This window comes from Tachysurus fulvidraco, chromosome 23 (genome assembly GCF_022655615.1).
Source record: "Tachysurus fulvidraco isolate hzauxx_2018 chromosome 23, HZAU_PFXX_2.0, whole genome shotgun sequence".
NCBI lineage: Eukaryota > Metazoa > Chordata > Actinopteri > Siluriformes > Bagridae > Tachysurus > Tachysurus fulvidraco.
In genome coordinates, this window is record NC_062540.1 from 21,919,771 (window position 1) to 21,932,270 (window position 12,500).

Genomic DNA, 12,500 nt, shown 5'->3' on the forward strand with positions numbered 1-12,500 from the left:
CCATAAATAAAGACAGATAACACTGCTCATTACTCACCTCCAGATTGGGAAAGGCACTGCCCTGTTTGTTCCCAAACACACCGGCGTACTTGGTAAAGTCATCAACACTTAACTAAGAGAGAAAGAAATATAATCATCATCCAGTCTAATCTAATCTAATCTAATCTAATCTAATCTAATCTAATAGATAGGACTAAAGGAGAGGAAAAGCACAACAGCTTACTCTACTACCAGTATCTGTCACTATAAACTGTGATTAGGTGTTAATTACTTTCTAAGTCATGAACCTTCATAGTAATCTTCACTGAATGGGGAGTTTATTATTGCATCATTCCAAGAGTTTTACTGCCACTTGTTTTTCAACAGCATACAAACATCACTGCTGTAAAATAAAACTACTGTCCTTCTTACTCAGACCCAGAACTCTACTCATTCCTCAAGTCCTTTGGGTATGTTTTAGGAAGTTCAAAATCTTCTGCAGTAAACCATTGATGATGATGATGGAATAATGAAGGACACATTAGGAGTTTGGGGACTAACCTCAGAACACAAGTAGACTACGTGAAATGCAGAAGCTGAGAGCTTGCTCATGCTGGTGGTGACTGAAACACCCAAGTGAGACAATCCTCATCAGCATGAACCCAAATATATTAACACTAAAAGTCTCTCTCTCTCTCTCTCTCTCTCTCTCTCTCTCTCTTCTCTACACGAGTGAGACGTGAGTACAACACAGACCTTGTCCTGAAAAAATAACAGGACGTTGCGAGGTGCAGATCTGAATGCGGTGTTCAGGTAGTACCGGAGCTTCTGCCCTGTTACGGTGTGACCTGCAGTCAGGTCACTCTGGGGTGGCAATGAAAATCTGGAAGAAAAAAATTCATATTACATGTACATGACATTTTGTATAAACATTCTATATAAATATATTATAAATATAAATAAATAAATACACACACACACATTAAGGTTATAATTTAATTGCAATTTAATTTAATAATTTTAATTGTAGTAAAGTAGCTTGCTACAGTCAAAAAATTATTATAGTATGTTAAAATGAAATTATTAATATTATCGTGAAACCGTTAATTCGATCGAATCAAACGGTATCGAATGAACAGAGCCGCTGCAGCACTGGACAGCGACCGCAGACCAACGGCGCAGTGTATCAGATCGTTACTGACTAGTGACTAGTGACACCACTGACTAGTGACTAGTGACACCACTGACTAGTGACACCACTGACTAGTGACACCACTGACTAGTGACACCACTGACTAGTGAAGCTAAGACATGAAGAGTCCAGGGCGCTAACAGTGAGGTGGCTAATAAAAGCGGGCTAAATGAGCACTAAGCTAACGACACTGTACACGAGCTTCCTGAGGTAACTGCGATAAATAATTACTGAGCAAAGCTAAACGTTACCCATCACTGGTCCACATCAGCAGAGGAACTTGTTCTGTGCATTTTCCAACCGCGAAAACAGCGAGCAGAGCAGCCAGGAGCATCACAGCAGATTGGACACTCAGCATCCTCACGGACGCCATGTTCGCCTTCACCACCGGCTCTAGGTGACGTCACGACCCCCCCCCCCGCTGTGTCCCGGATATCCGGTCACTTCGGTTTAATTTGGCGCAAATGGATTATAAAGCATTAAGTGTGAAAACATTTGTTCAAGGAAACGTTCCTAAAAATGTCCTCAAATGTCCTCGTGTGTAGAATAAATATCGCGTTCAACACATTTATATTCTAATATAATAAAGCTCAGTGTTTTAGTATCTGGTCTTTAAATTAGGTTCATGCTTTTATGTCATTTATATCAATATTATTCTTGGGGGGGAGAAAGAGAGGGGAAGAGATAGACAAACAGAGAGAGAGAGAGAGAGAGAGAGAGAGAGAGACAGAGAGAGAGAGAGAGAGAGAGAGAGAGAGAGACAGAGAGAGATGGAAAGAGACAGACAGAGAGGGAGAGAGGGTAAGAGACAGACAGAGATGAGGGAGGGAGAGACAGAGAGAGAGAGGGAGAGAAACAGAGAGAGAGATGAGGGAGGGAGAGACAGAGAGAGAGATGAGGGGGGAGAGACAGACGGTGAGAGGAAGAGACAGACAGACAGAGACAGAAAGGGAGGAAGAGACAGACAGACAGAGAGATAAAGAGGGAGGAATAGACAGACAGAGAGATGAGGGAGGAAGAGACAGACAGAGAGAGACAAAGAGGGAGGAAGAGACAGACAGAGAGATGAGAGAGGAAGAGACAGAGAGAGAGATAAAGAGGGAGGAAGAGACAGACAGAGAGATGAGAGAGGAAGAGACAGACAGAGAGATGAGGGAAGAAGAGACAGACAGAGAGATGAGGGAAGAGATCAGATGAATTCCTCATTATAATGCAGGATAACAAAACAAAAACAAACTCTATGTAATAATGTAATATTTAGATGTTCATCATTCTCAATACTTTTACAATATAATATTTCTTTTAAACGTCTAAAGTTTTTCTTTCCTTCAATACAAAAAAGCTGAAAAATGATAGAACACTTTTTCCCCTGTGAGTCTGCAGAGTTCCAGCATTGTAATTGTACTGAAACAAATAACCTTCAAACTCACATGTATGGAAACTTTAGAGCCCTTAAAGGTTCTTCAGTTGTTCCTTCAGTTTCATTCACACACTGTTTCTCTTTCAGCTGTTACTGGGATGATATCCAGCACTCTCTGATGATTGTGGGTTCTTCTGTAATTAAAGGGTTCTGATTAGAACCTTCTCTGGAAGAGTAACATGGATCTAGAGTGTAAGGATTCTTCACTAGTAAACTGTTCTGAAAAAACAGAACCTTTAAACGTTCCCCCAAAAGTAAAGAACCCATTACAGAACTCCTGCTCTGATGAAACCTCACTCCTCCTACACACCAGGTCTGAAATGATCATTAATGAAAAGACTACAGGTTAGAAATGAGTTTAATAAGCAGTGTATAAAGGACAGTTGATGCTTCAAATAGCTGCATTAGAAACCTAAAACTGGTATAAAAATGTTCTCTCTTGTGGATTCCGTGTCCACGAGGTTCCTCGGGGAGCTTCGACGAGCACCATGAACATTTCAGGAGAAACATTTCACACTCGACCTTCACATCGTTCAGACTCTTCACGGATCAGTGTGTGTATGTGTGTGTTTGTGTGTGTTTGTGTGTGTGTTTGTGTTGCAGTTTGTTTGTCCAACAGGTTGTCGAGATGCATGTGGATCACCGGCTGGTCTGAATCCTCTGATGAAGAGCTTCAGCTTGTGATTTTAATGTATGGAACTCGGCCTGGATGAAGTCGGTCAGTGTTTTCCTTATTTCCACCTGCAACTCAGGACACACACACGCAAATACGCGTGCGCATGCACACACACACACACACGCGCGCGCGCACACACACACACACACGTTCACCCTCTGCTGAACCTGATTGGAAACTTTTTAGGGTTTAATGATTACAGCCGCACCCCTAAAGCTTTGATTGGACAGTGATGCCTTTCAGTGTGTCATGAGTAAAACACAGTGATGAAAGTGCAATGTAGTAAATTGCATCCAGGTCTGGTACAATAATGATGATGGTGCTGAGGATGAAGATCTTACCGGACTCTTATTCTCTGCTCTCAGGGCTTCTACTATGTGCTTGACTGTAAAAGGTTTTCCGACTAACACAGTTATTCTCTGTAAATAAACCACATTCACACGTTTCAGTGAGTATTTAATTAATCAGAGAGATTATTAAACTAGCCTCACCTCATTAGCTCAGCCTCACCTTTCCTGCTCGAGGGATGTATGGAGATGTGTTTGGAAGGACGTCGTTCAGACCTGAGGAAAGAAAAAACAAAGAAGGATAAAAAGTGTATTGAGGAAATTTGGGACTGGATGATATGATGATTTATAGCGTGATGTTTTAACTCTGTTAGATTTTCGTATTGTGTCACAGAAAATATCTAAAAAATGGACTAAATGAATAGTGAGACTCACCTACGTGCCACAGAGGTAAGATAACAGGATGAAGAGAACATTCAGCTATTAAACGTCCAACTCCTGGACATCAAACATCAAACAGAACCATTTTCACTGAACAGAAATAAAATGATGAAGAGAAACGTGTGAAACAAAGGACGTGAAACACGACTCACCCCATTTTAACCTAATCAAGTCCCCCGTCATGTTCACCTTTCCTGAAAAACACAAAGCGTGTGTGTGTGTGTGTGTGTGTGAGTGAGTGAGTGTGTGTGTGTGTGTGTGTGTGTGAGTGTGTGTGTGTGTGTATTATGAAGTGAAGCTCTAAATCATCTCACCTTCGGGAAATATATGAACCCAGTCGCCCTGATTGAGTTTCTCTAGCAGGAAGTCCATTCCTTTCTGATTCACTCCATCACCTAAACATCGATCACAGCCACACGGGAGCTCCGTCATTAAAGCAGCTGTGTGTAGCATTTAGCCATAGAAATATTAACAAGCACTTCACCACATACAATAAACACAGTCACCCCGTCCCTTGTCCATTAGCAGTAACATGATATTACAGCTGTGGGTGGAGTTAATTTCAGGGCAGGAAAATGTAAACATAGGTTTGGAATAAAGAGACCACTGAGATCCACTTTAGTGAGAATGAGGTTTTTCTAATCCATACATTACATACTGCCCCTTTTAAAGGAGAATATAAGTATAGAAACATTGCACACTGCAGCTTTAAACAAGCATCGGTATAAATACAGGTTCCAGTATTACATACTGCCCCTTTAAAGGAGTATAAAAAGATAAATGACTTTGAACCACCTCGAACCACCGGGACACACTTCCCTCTGCTGAAAAATTGAGAGTGGAATTCCCTTGTGAAGCAAATATCAGATGCCGTCGGGGTCCTGAGCAGGAAAACGCACCGTATTTAATATTTCAGTTTGAAACTAACTACATTCTAAAAGTTTAAATATTCAATGCATTATAACAACAGTAACACTACTACTGATTATTCGTATTATGCTAATCATTCTTCTTCTCTTTGATGTTTCCCCAAACTCTTTACTCACCATCTCATTCTCTTCCAGTTCCACAGCTGCCGAAGCTTCAACACCCCTGTAAGAATGCACCGTGTTTACTGTTTACTTTTCTTCTGTGACTTACATGATGTTGTTTCCAGCATGTCTATTCAAAATGAACGTCATCTTTTATCATTATTAAAACACTGTGAAAGAACTTTTCTATTCTTATCCTCTGACCTGAACCCTCCGACCTGACCCCAAAGACCTGACCCCTTTACACTCCTGCACCTGATTTCTCTCACACTCCACAATGTGACCCATCAACCTGACTCCTCTGTTCAGCTCCACTAACCGTCTCATCTACATGACTGCACCCACCCCAGATGTGCGGGTCATCCATGCAGGACTGGTGATTAGACATGGTGATGAGGGGTGTGTCTCGAGGCCGTTCATCCAGAAGATCCAGCAAAACTTCCTTGTTGTGCACTGACAAAGAGTTCATATACTCTAAGGACAGAAGGTCATGTGATCAGAGAATGTTTTAAACAGAACAGCAGGCAGTCACAATGAATGTGTAGAGAAGAAAATGGGGCTCACTGGTCCACAGGTAGCTGTATGATCCCACCAAGCCCATCACAAACGAGCTGGAGATCCTCCAGCCCAGGCTGGGGCACTGTGGGAACGGCCATGTCACCTGCAGGGGCATGAGGAGAGCACAGCAGCACCTGAACACACTACAACACTCAGGAATACAGAAAAACACCACAAGAAATCTTTTATTAAACATGAAGTTTATGCTGTTTACTGCATTATTTCCTCTAACAGCTCGTGTTCGGTTTCTCTCACTCAGATGTCAGAAAACATACAGTTCAGTTTTACTGCTGTGCTGTACACGAATCATCTGTTACTATAGAAACCACAGTGACTAGTGACCAGTGATCAGAGTGACTACATTAATATGAAGCTGCTTTTAGAGAGAATTAATCAACAGCTTCTGACCAATCAGAGAGCAGAACTCACAGCTCTGTGGAATAAATCATTATACTTTATTACTTCTTCATTTGAGTTTAAACTCAAACCTTCTTATACATCCGAGGGATTAGTTTTATAGAAATTTACAGGTTTTTTTTGTTTAACACAAACACATTTATGAATAAAACTTTTATAAATAAAAGTGTCTCAAACCGGAAGTGGCTCCTACCATTTAATGTCCGAACATTAGTGAAGAATTCTGTGTCTAATCGCACACAGGACGGAAATTATATGTTTGTTTTGATTAATCTCTGCTTATTAAAGTGGTGTAATATGTTTTATAGTGTAATATAGTGTTATATTAGGTTATAAACTCTCTCACCTTCTCGGTCCTGTTCGCTGGTGGGTCACTCAGTCAGACCCGATCAACCGGAAGTAAACTCTCAAACACGGAATTATGGGAGATGTATTTTAGGATTTAACGTGTGCGAAAAAAAAACAAACACATACAAAAAAATACTATTAATAACGACACATTTAATAACGAATAACGAAACATTTTCCTATTAAATTACAAAATAAAATTGATAGATTACGTCAAATTAGAATCGAAACAATAGAATATATCCTGCAGATTTATATAAACAAATAACAGTTCATTTAAAACTTTATTAGAACAGTTTTAAACGCATTAAAATAATATAAGAAAATTCCTGGGTTTTTTTTAGACTGCAGCATCTCCGCGCATGCGCACTCGCTCCGTGGCCTGGGGCGCCTCGTTAGGCCCCAAACCGGGGACTAAATTAAAATCTGGCACCGCCGTGATGCCCCTTCGGGACGGAGGCCTTGCAACACACACGAGCTCGGAGCTAATGATAAGGCTAACTGGTAAAACAAGCAGCATTAGCTTAGCTACCAAAGCAGCCTAGCATGCAGCTAACACAGTTAGCTTTAAAGTACTAGCTGGATTATTATTTGTTTAAACATATTTAAAATAAAATACTTGTACTTAAAATACGCACTTATAAATGTATATCTTATTTATCTATCATTTTTTATTTTTGTGTGTAAATAAATTGACTAAACACTGGAGTTTTTTATGCATTTGAATATATTTAATGTGAGTTTTGGTCATTTGTTTATTTATTTTATGTTATTTTTCTCTGTAAATCCACTGATTCATAATCAAACACATCTGTTTTCTTTTCCTAAATATGAGTTGAGTTTACAGACAATAAAGTGACATTAATATTAAATATAATGATGACTTCTACATTTATGATGATTATATTATGAATTAATGACTAATTTAAACAGCTATGGAAGTGAGGAAAATAATTTAGATAATTTAACAGAAAATCATTTCAAAGCTACTTCTTATAGATAATATATTTATATATAATATGTAGATACATTAGTTTTTACATGTGAATCAGTCTCTCTTTGCGATCAGGTCCTTAACTCTCAATTGTATAAAATGAAATAAAAATAGGGCATCTGCCAAATGCTGTAAATGTAAATGCTTTGGAGTTTAACAACAGATTGTACTTAAAGGGGTGTGAATACTTTCTGAGGGAATTCATTAATTCATCTTCTACCACTTATCCAAACTTCTTGGGTCACGGGGAGCCTGTGCCTATCTCAGGTGTCATCGGGCATTGAGGCACTACGGACAATTTTCCAGAGATGCCAATCAACCTTGGACCAGGGAAGGAAACCAGAGTACCCCCGAGGCACGGGGAGAACATGCAAACTCCACAAACACAAGGCGGAGGTGGGAATCGAACCCCCAACCCTGGAGGTGGGAGGCAAACGTGCTAACCACTAAGCCACTGTGGCCCCTTCTGAGTGAATTGTATACACAATTGCTCACTGAATTTGATGTTAAATTCACAGCTCATCTGGTAGCTGTTAAAGTTGCTTTAAAGGATTATTATTATTGAGGTTTTCCCTTATTTTTCTAAATCAGTTCTTTTTCTTCTGCCCAGTTGTGTGGACCTCACCCATTAGGACCATCATAAAAAAAACGTTATATTATATAAGGAATGAAAATGTGGTCTTGACTTATGTCAAGTCATGAGCCGTGTCAGACTGGTCGTGGAGGTGGCGTTAACACTATCTTTAGTGTTTGTCTTACTGTTAATCCGAGAACATGTTAGAGATTTACAGTGCCTTGCAAAAGTATTCATACCCACTGAACTTTTCCACATTTTGTCATGTTACAACCACAAAGAAAAATGTATTTTATTGGGATTTTATGAAATAGACCGAAAGAAAGTGGCAGATAATTGTGAAGTGGAATGAAAATTATAAATGGTGTCTAAATTAATTTTACAAATAAATATCTGAAACCTGCATTTGTATTCAGCCCTCCTTCAGCACATTTACATTTACAGCATGTGACACTCTCTTATCCGAAGTGACGTACAAAAGTGCTTAAGACTCGATCATTGTATACATTAACTCTGGTTCACTAGGTTACATACTCAAGATACCACGAGACTGAAACACTGTACAAAGTTTTTTTTTACTTAAATAAATACACACATAACAAACAAGGGAGAAAGTGCCAGTTGAAGTGTTCATAAAGAAGTAGGTCTTCAGCAGTCTTCTTAAAGGTCTTCTGTGAAAATAGCCAGTGACTCAGCTGTCCGGACCTCCAGGGGAAGTTCGTTCCACCACCTTGATGCCAGAACAGAGAAGAGTCTTACCCTGAGAGGTGGGACCAGTCGAGCAGTACTGGTAGATCCGAGGGTGTGAGGTGCAGTGTGAGGAATGATGAGGACTTTGAGGTAAGAATGAGCTGGTCCTTTTTGGTTTTGTAGGCAAGCATCAGTGTTTAAACCTGATGTGTTCAGCTACCGGAAGACAGTGGAGGAGTGCAGCATTGTGGTGGTGTGGAGAACTTAGGCAGGTTGAAGACAAGTCCTGCAGCTGCATTTTGGATCAATTTTGCATTTTCACACACACACACACACACACACACACACACACACACACACACACACACACACACACACACACACACACACACACACACACACACACACTATTTATTGAACAATTTTTGAAACAAAGTCCTTTTATACTGTTATGCTGTGTATAGAGTGTTTTTAGGAGATTTTCTCCTACAGACACACCTCTGATTCCTCACTGCTGAGCAAAACCATTAACCCTCAAACTCTCAGCTTAAGAATTTTGATATAAAGCATCTGTCAGTAAACGAGTGTAAAACAAACAGCCCATGACCTTAACAAGGCGATGTGAGTTCCCTGTGAAACGTGATTAAAGGTGACGTTTATGAGCGATGTAAGTTAACCAGTGTGTGAGACATCACCTGAAGGAATGCTGTTCAAACATCACTGACAAAACGGTGGAAAAGATTAATGGAGCGCTGCTGCATCGCTCTGTGCTAGTGTTTACCTTAAAAACCTTCAAAGCCTTTCGGATTTCCACCTGCGTCAAGAAAATTCTTTCTTCTGATGAATGACAGATACAAAAGTGTGTGAAGTTCTGAATGAATCAAAAGACTTTTATAAGATTGATAACATGCTCAAAGGGTGAAGCTCTCTGTGAAAGAGAGGGTCTGGGGTTATTTTAGGACCATTACAGTGTTTATCCAAAATACAGCGGGGTAATAATCTACAATCCGTACACACAGAGCGGTAATAATCCATAATTCTCTCACACATAGGGTAATAAACCACAACCTATTCACATAGAGAGATAATAATCCATAGTCTATAAAGACAGAGGGGTAACAATCCATAATGTTTACACAATGAGGGTAATAAACCATAATGTATACACATAGAGGGGTAATAATCCATAATCTATTCACACTCAGGGCTAATAATCCATAATCTATACACACAGAGGGTAATAAACCACAACATATACACATTGAGGGGTAATAATCCATAGTCTATAAACACAGGGGGGGGGGTAATAAACCATAATATTTTATACCCAAAGGGGTAATAATCCATATTCTAATCTATACACATAGGGTAATTGTAGGAGCCATTTGATTATATTGGTTGTGTAGTTTGCTTTCACGCCAGTAGAGGGCGCTTAATGTATTTATGGTGACGAATTACCACAGCAAGCGTGCGTGAAGGAGCAGGTCCAACGATGTTTCTTTTATTTTCTTTATTGTTTATTGCTGTTTAAATTTGGTATCAAAAAGGGACAAAATAAATGGATAAGGATATCCAACTATATTCTTTAAGTTATGGACATTTATGTTTTATTGCCTGTCTATATTCAAGTACAAACGACGCGTCAGAACAAAGACCTTAAAATGGACAATCGCGCACCAATAGTAATAAACCACAACCTATTCACATATAGGGGTAATAATCCTTAATCTCTACACACAGGGGTAATAATCCATGGACAAGAAAGTATGACCTTTAACCCCAATGTTATCATCTCTACACTGGCTACCTGTTAAGTTTAGAACTGATTACAAACTGCTGCTACTTACGTACAAGGCTCTTAATGGTTTAGCTCCCATGTATCTAACTAGTCTTCTAACACGTTACAATCCTTCACGCTCTCTGAGATCACAAAACTCAGGACTTCTGCTAGTTCCCAGAATATCTAAGTCTACTAAAGGTGGTAGAGCGTTTTCTTATTTAGCTCCCAAACTCTGGAATAGTCTTCCTGATAGTGTTCGGGGCTCAGACACACTTTCCCAGTTTAAATGTAGATTAAAAACTCATCTCTTTAGTCAGGCGTACACATAATACATCCCATAATATTGTGCTCTATTACATCAGACCAAATGCACATTATCATCTAGTGCTTGTTAATATTATGAACAGCAGATACATTAATCTCTCTACTGCTTCTCTCTTTCTACATCCCGAGGCATCCAGAGATTGTAGCAGCTGTGATTGTCTTCTGTGTGATGAAGATTTTGGACCTCCACTGAGATGAGGACGACTCTGTGAGGATCCTGAGGCATCTACAGATCTACCAGCTCCAGTTAGACTCTGCTATACTAAAGAGGAGATGTGACTCCATGTGGTGTTTGAGGACAACAACCTCCTCATCACTACAACATTGATCAGACTGTGTATATATATAATCACACCCCCAGTGTCACCCAGATGAGGATGAGGTTATATAATCACACCCCCAGTGTCACCCAGATGAGGATGAGGTTATATAATCACACCCCCAGTGTCACCCAGATGAGGATGAGGTTCCCCTTTTTTTTTTACTGTCTTTTGTGTATTGCTTTGTCTTTTTGTTTGCACTGTCTTTTTCTCTTTTTGTCCTGCACTGTGTACACCAGGTTACACAGATACACTTTATGTATCTAGGACTAACTTACTAAGTCCTTATAGCTCTGTCTTTGTTTTATGTAGCACCACAATCCTGGAGAAACGTTGTCTCATGTCACTTTGTACTGTAACAGCTACATATGGTTGTAATGACAATAAAAACTTCTTAACTTGAATTGACTTGACTAGAGGGGTGAAAAAGCGTAGTATATAAACACACAGGGCTAATAATCCCTAATCTACACACAGAGGGTACAAAACCACAATGTTTACACATAGAGCGGTAATAATCCATATATTTTATGTTTTAGGTTGAAGATTTTTTAATCCGGTGTAGTTCCTCCTCCTGCTCTCCAGATCATCGTCTTCATTAGTATTAATGGAGCATTAATTAAACCAAGATGTTACATTCACTTATTCCAGTTTATGTACTAGATTCAGTCCAAATGGCACATCTGATCTGTGGATTTATCTGTAAGAACGTTCCCTTAGTAAAATCTGATCTTAAATCAACACACCGGCACTGGGAGTTTTCGCTCGAGGTAAAAGAAGCTGTAACTGTACAAACACCAGAACTGGGCCGTGCTGAGTAAATATTTGCAGCTGTAAATATTCATGTTTCATAACTTCATCAGAGTCAGTGAGGTTTTCCCTCAGGAGATTAGTAAAGAACAGAGAATCACTCAGGCTACAAGATGGAGCTCAAGGAGAAGAGAGATTTATAATCTCAATTCAACCGTTCAGTTTTATCAGCATAGAAAAAAAACTCAGAGTTGATTATAACTTTAATATGAAGTTTAAAGACAAACAGTGAATGAGAGAAGTGTAAATATGAACTCTTATTGATCTTCATATAGTTGGAATTAAACAGCAGCATCATTTTCCCAAATTATTAATAAATCGTGTTATTTGTGAGTTACTGATGTGTTATTGATGAGTTACTAAAGAGTTACTGACGTGTTAGTGATGTGTTACGATGGGTTACTGATGTGTTGGTGATGTGTTATAAGGAGTTCCTGACGTGTTGCTGAGGTGTTACGATGGGTTACTGACGTGTTATTGATAAGTTGCTAATGTGTCACTATAAGTTAATGATGTATGTATGTTGTTCCAATGCCTTGCTCAAGGGCACCTCAGTCATGGTATTGCCAGACCGAGACTCGAAGCCACAACCTTAGGGTTAGGAGTGAGACTAAATATCTAAATTGTGTGCATTAAAGAGATTAAAGGTTGGATGAAAG

The 12,500-nt window shown here is 39.4% G+C and overlaps 2 protein-coding genes across 14 annotated transcripts in view; both read right to left on the reverse strand.

Moving 5' to 3' along the window:
- Nucleotides 1-1,584, reverse strand: part of atp6ap1a (ATPase H+ transporting accessory protein 1a) — a 7,470-nt gene extending 5,886 nt beyond the window's left edge. For all 4 annotated transcript variants that reach the window (XR_007139290.1, XR_007139289.1, XR_007139288.1 and 1 more), the window contains exons 1-3: nucleotides 1,423-1,584; nucleotides 736-862; nucleotides 38-112 (exon numbers count right to left, since the gene is read on the reverse strand). Coding sequence is in view for 1 of the 4 variants with exons in the window: in XM_027159483.2 (XP_027015284.1) it covers nucleotides 38-112; nucleotides 736-862; nucleotides 1,423-1,544 (324 nt within the window). In the remaining 3 variants the exon portion in view is untranslated. The remainder of the gene's footprint in view (nucleotides 1-37; nucleotides 113-735; nucleotides 863-1,422) is intronic.
- A 1,347-nt stretch (nucleotides 1,585-2,931) lies between these two features.
- tafazzin (tafazzin, phospholipid-lysophospholipid transacylase) lies at nucleotides 2,932-6,502 on the reverse strand. 10 transcript variants are annotated; one of them, XM_027159488.2, is made up of 11 exons: nucleotides 6,348-6,502; nucleotides 5,591-5,718; nucleotides 5,372-5,500; nucleotides 5,042-5,087; nucleotides 4,791-4,876; nucleotides 4,310-4,390; nucleotides 4,148-4,189; nucleotides 3,990-4,052; nucleotides 3,778-3,830; nucleotides 3,609-3,686; nucleotides 2,932-3,332 (listed from the first exon to the last, which is right to left on the reverse strand). In XM_027159488.2, the coding sequence occupies exons 2-11, from the start codon at nucleotides 5,697-5,699 to the stop codon at nucleotides 3,231-3,233; spliced, it is 789 nt and encodes a 262-aa protein (XP_027015289.1). In that variant the 5' UTR covers nucleotides 5,700-5,718; nucleotides 6,348-6,502; the 3' UTR covers nucleotides 2,932-3,230. The 10 variants fall into 10 exon arrangements, with proteins under 10 accessions (XP_027015289.1, XP_047663182.1, XP_027015288.1 ...); XM_047807226.1 differs by having other exon boundaries at nucleotides 4,815-4,876; nucleotides 5,591-5,727; XM_027159487.2 differs by having other exon boundaries at nucleotides 5,591-5,727; nucleotides 6,348-6,501.
- Nucleotides 6,503-12,500: the final 5,998 nt, after the last annotated feature.

Coding starts and splice junctions, on each gene's coding strand:
- tafazzin (XM_027159488.2), bottom strand. CDS start 5,699: ATGCCCCTGCAGGTGACATGGCCGTTCCCACAGTGCCCCAGCCTGGGC. Junction 5,088..5,371: donor GGATGACCCGCACATCTGGG/GTGGGTGCAGTC, acceptor GCATTCTTACAG/GGGTGTTGAAGCTTCGGCAG. Junction 4,053..4,147: donor CTTGATTAGGTTAAAATGGG/GTGAGTCGTGTT, acceptor TTTGATGTCCAG/GAGTTGGACGTTTAATAGCT.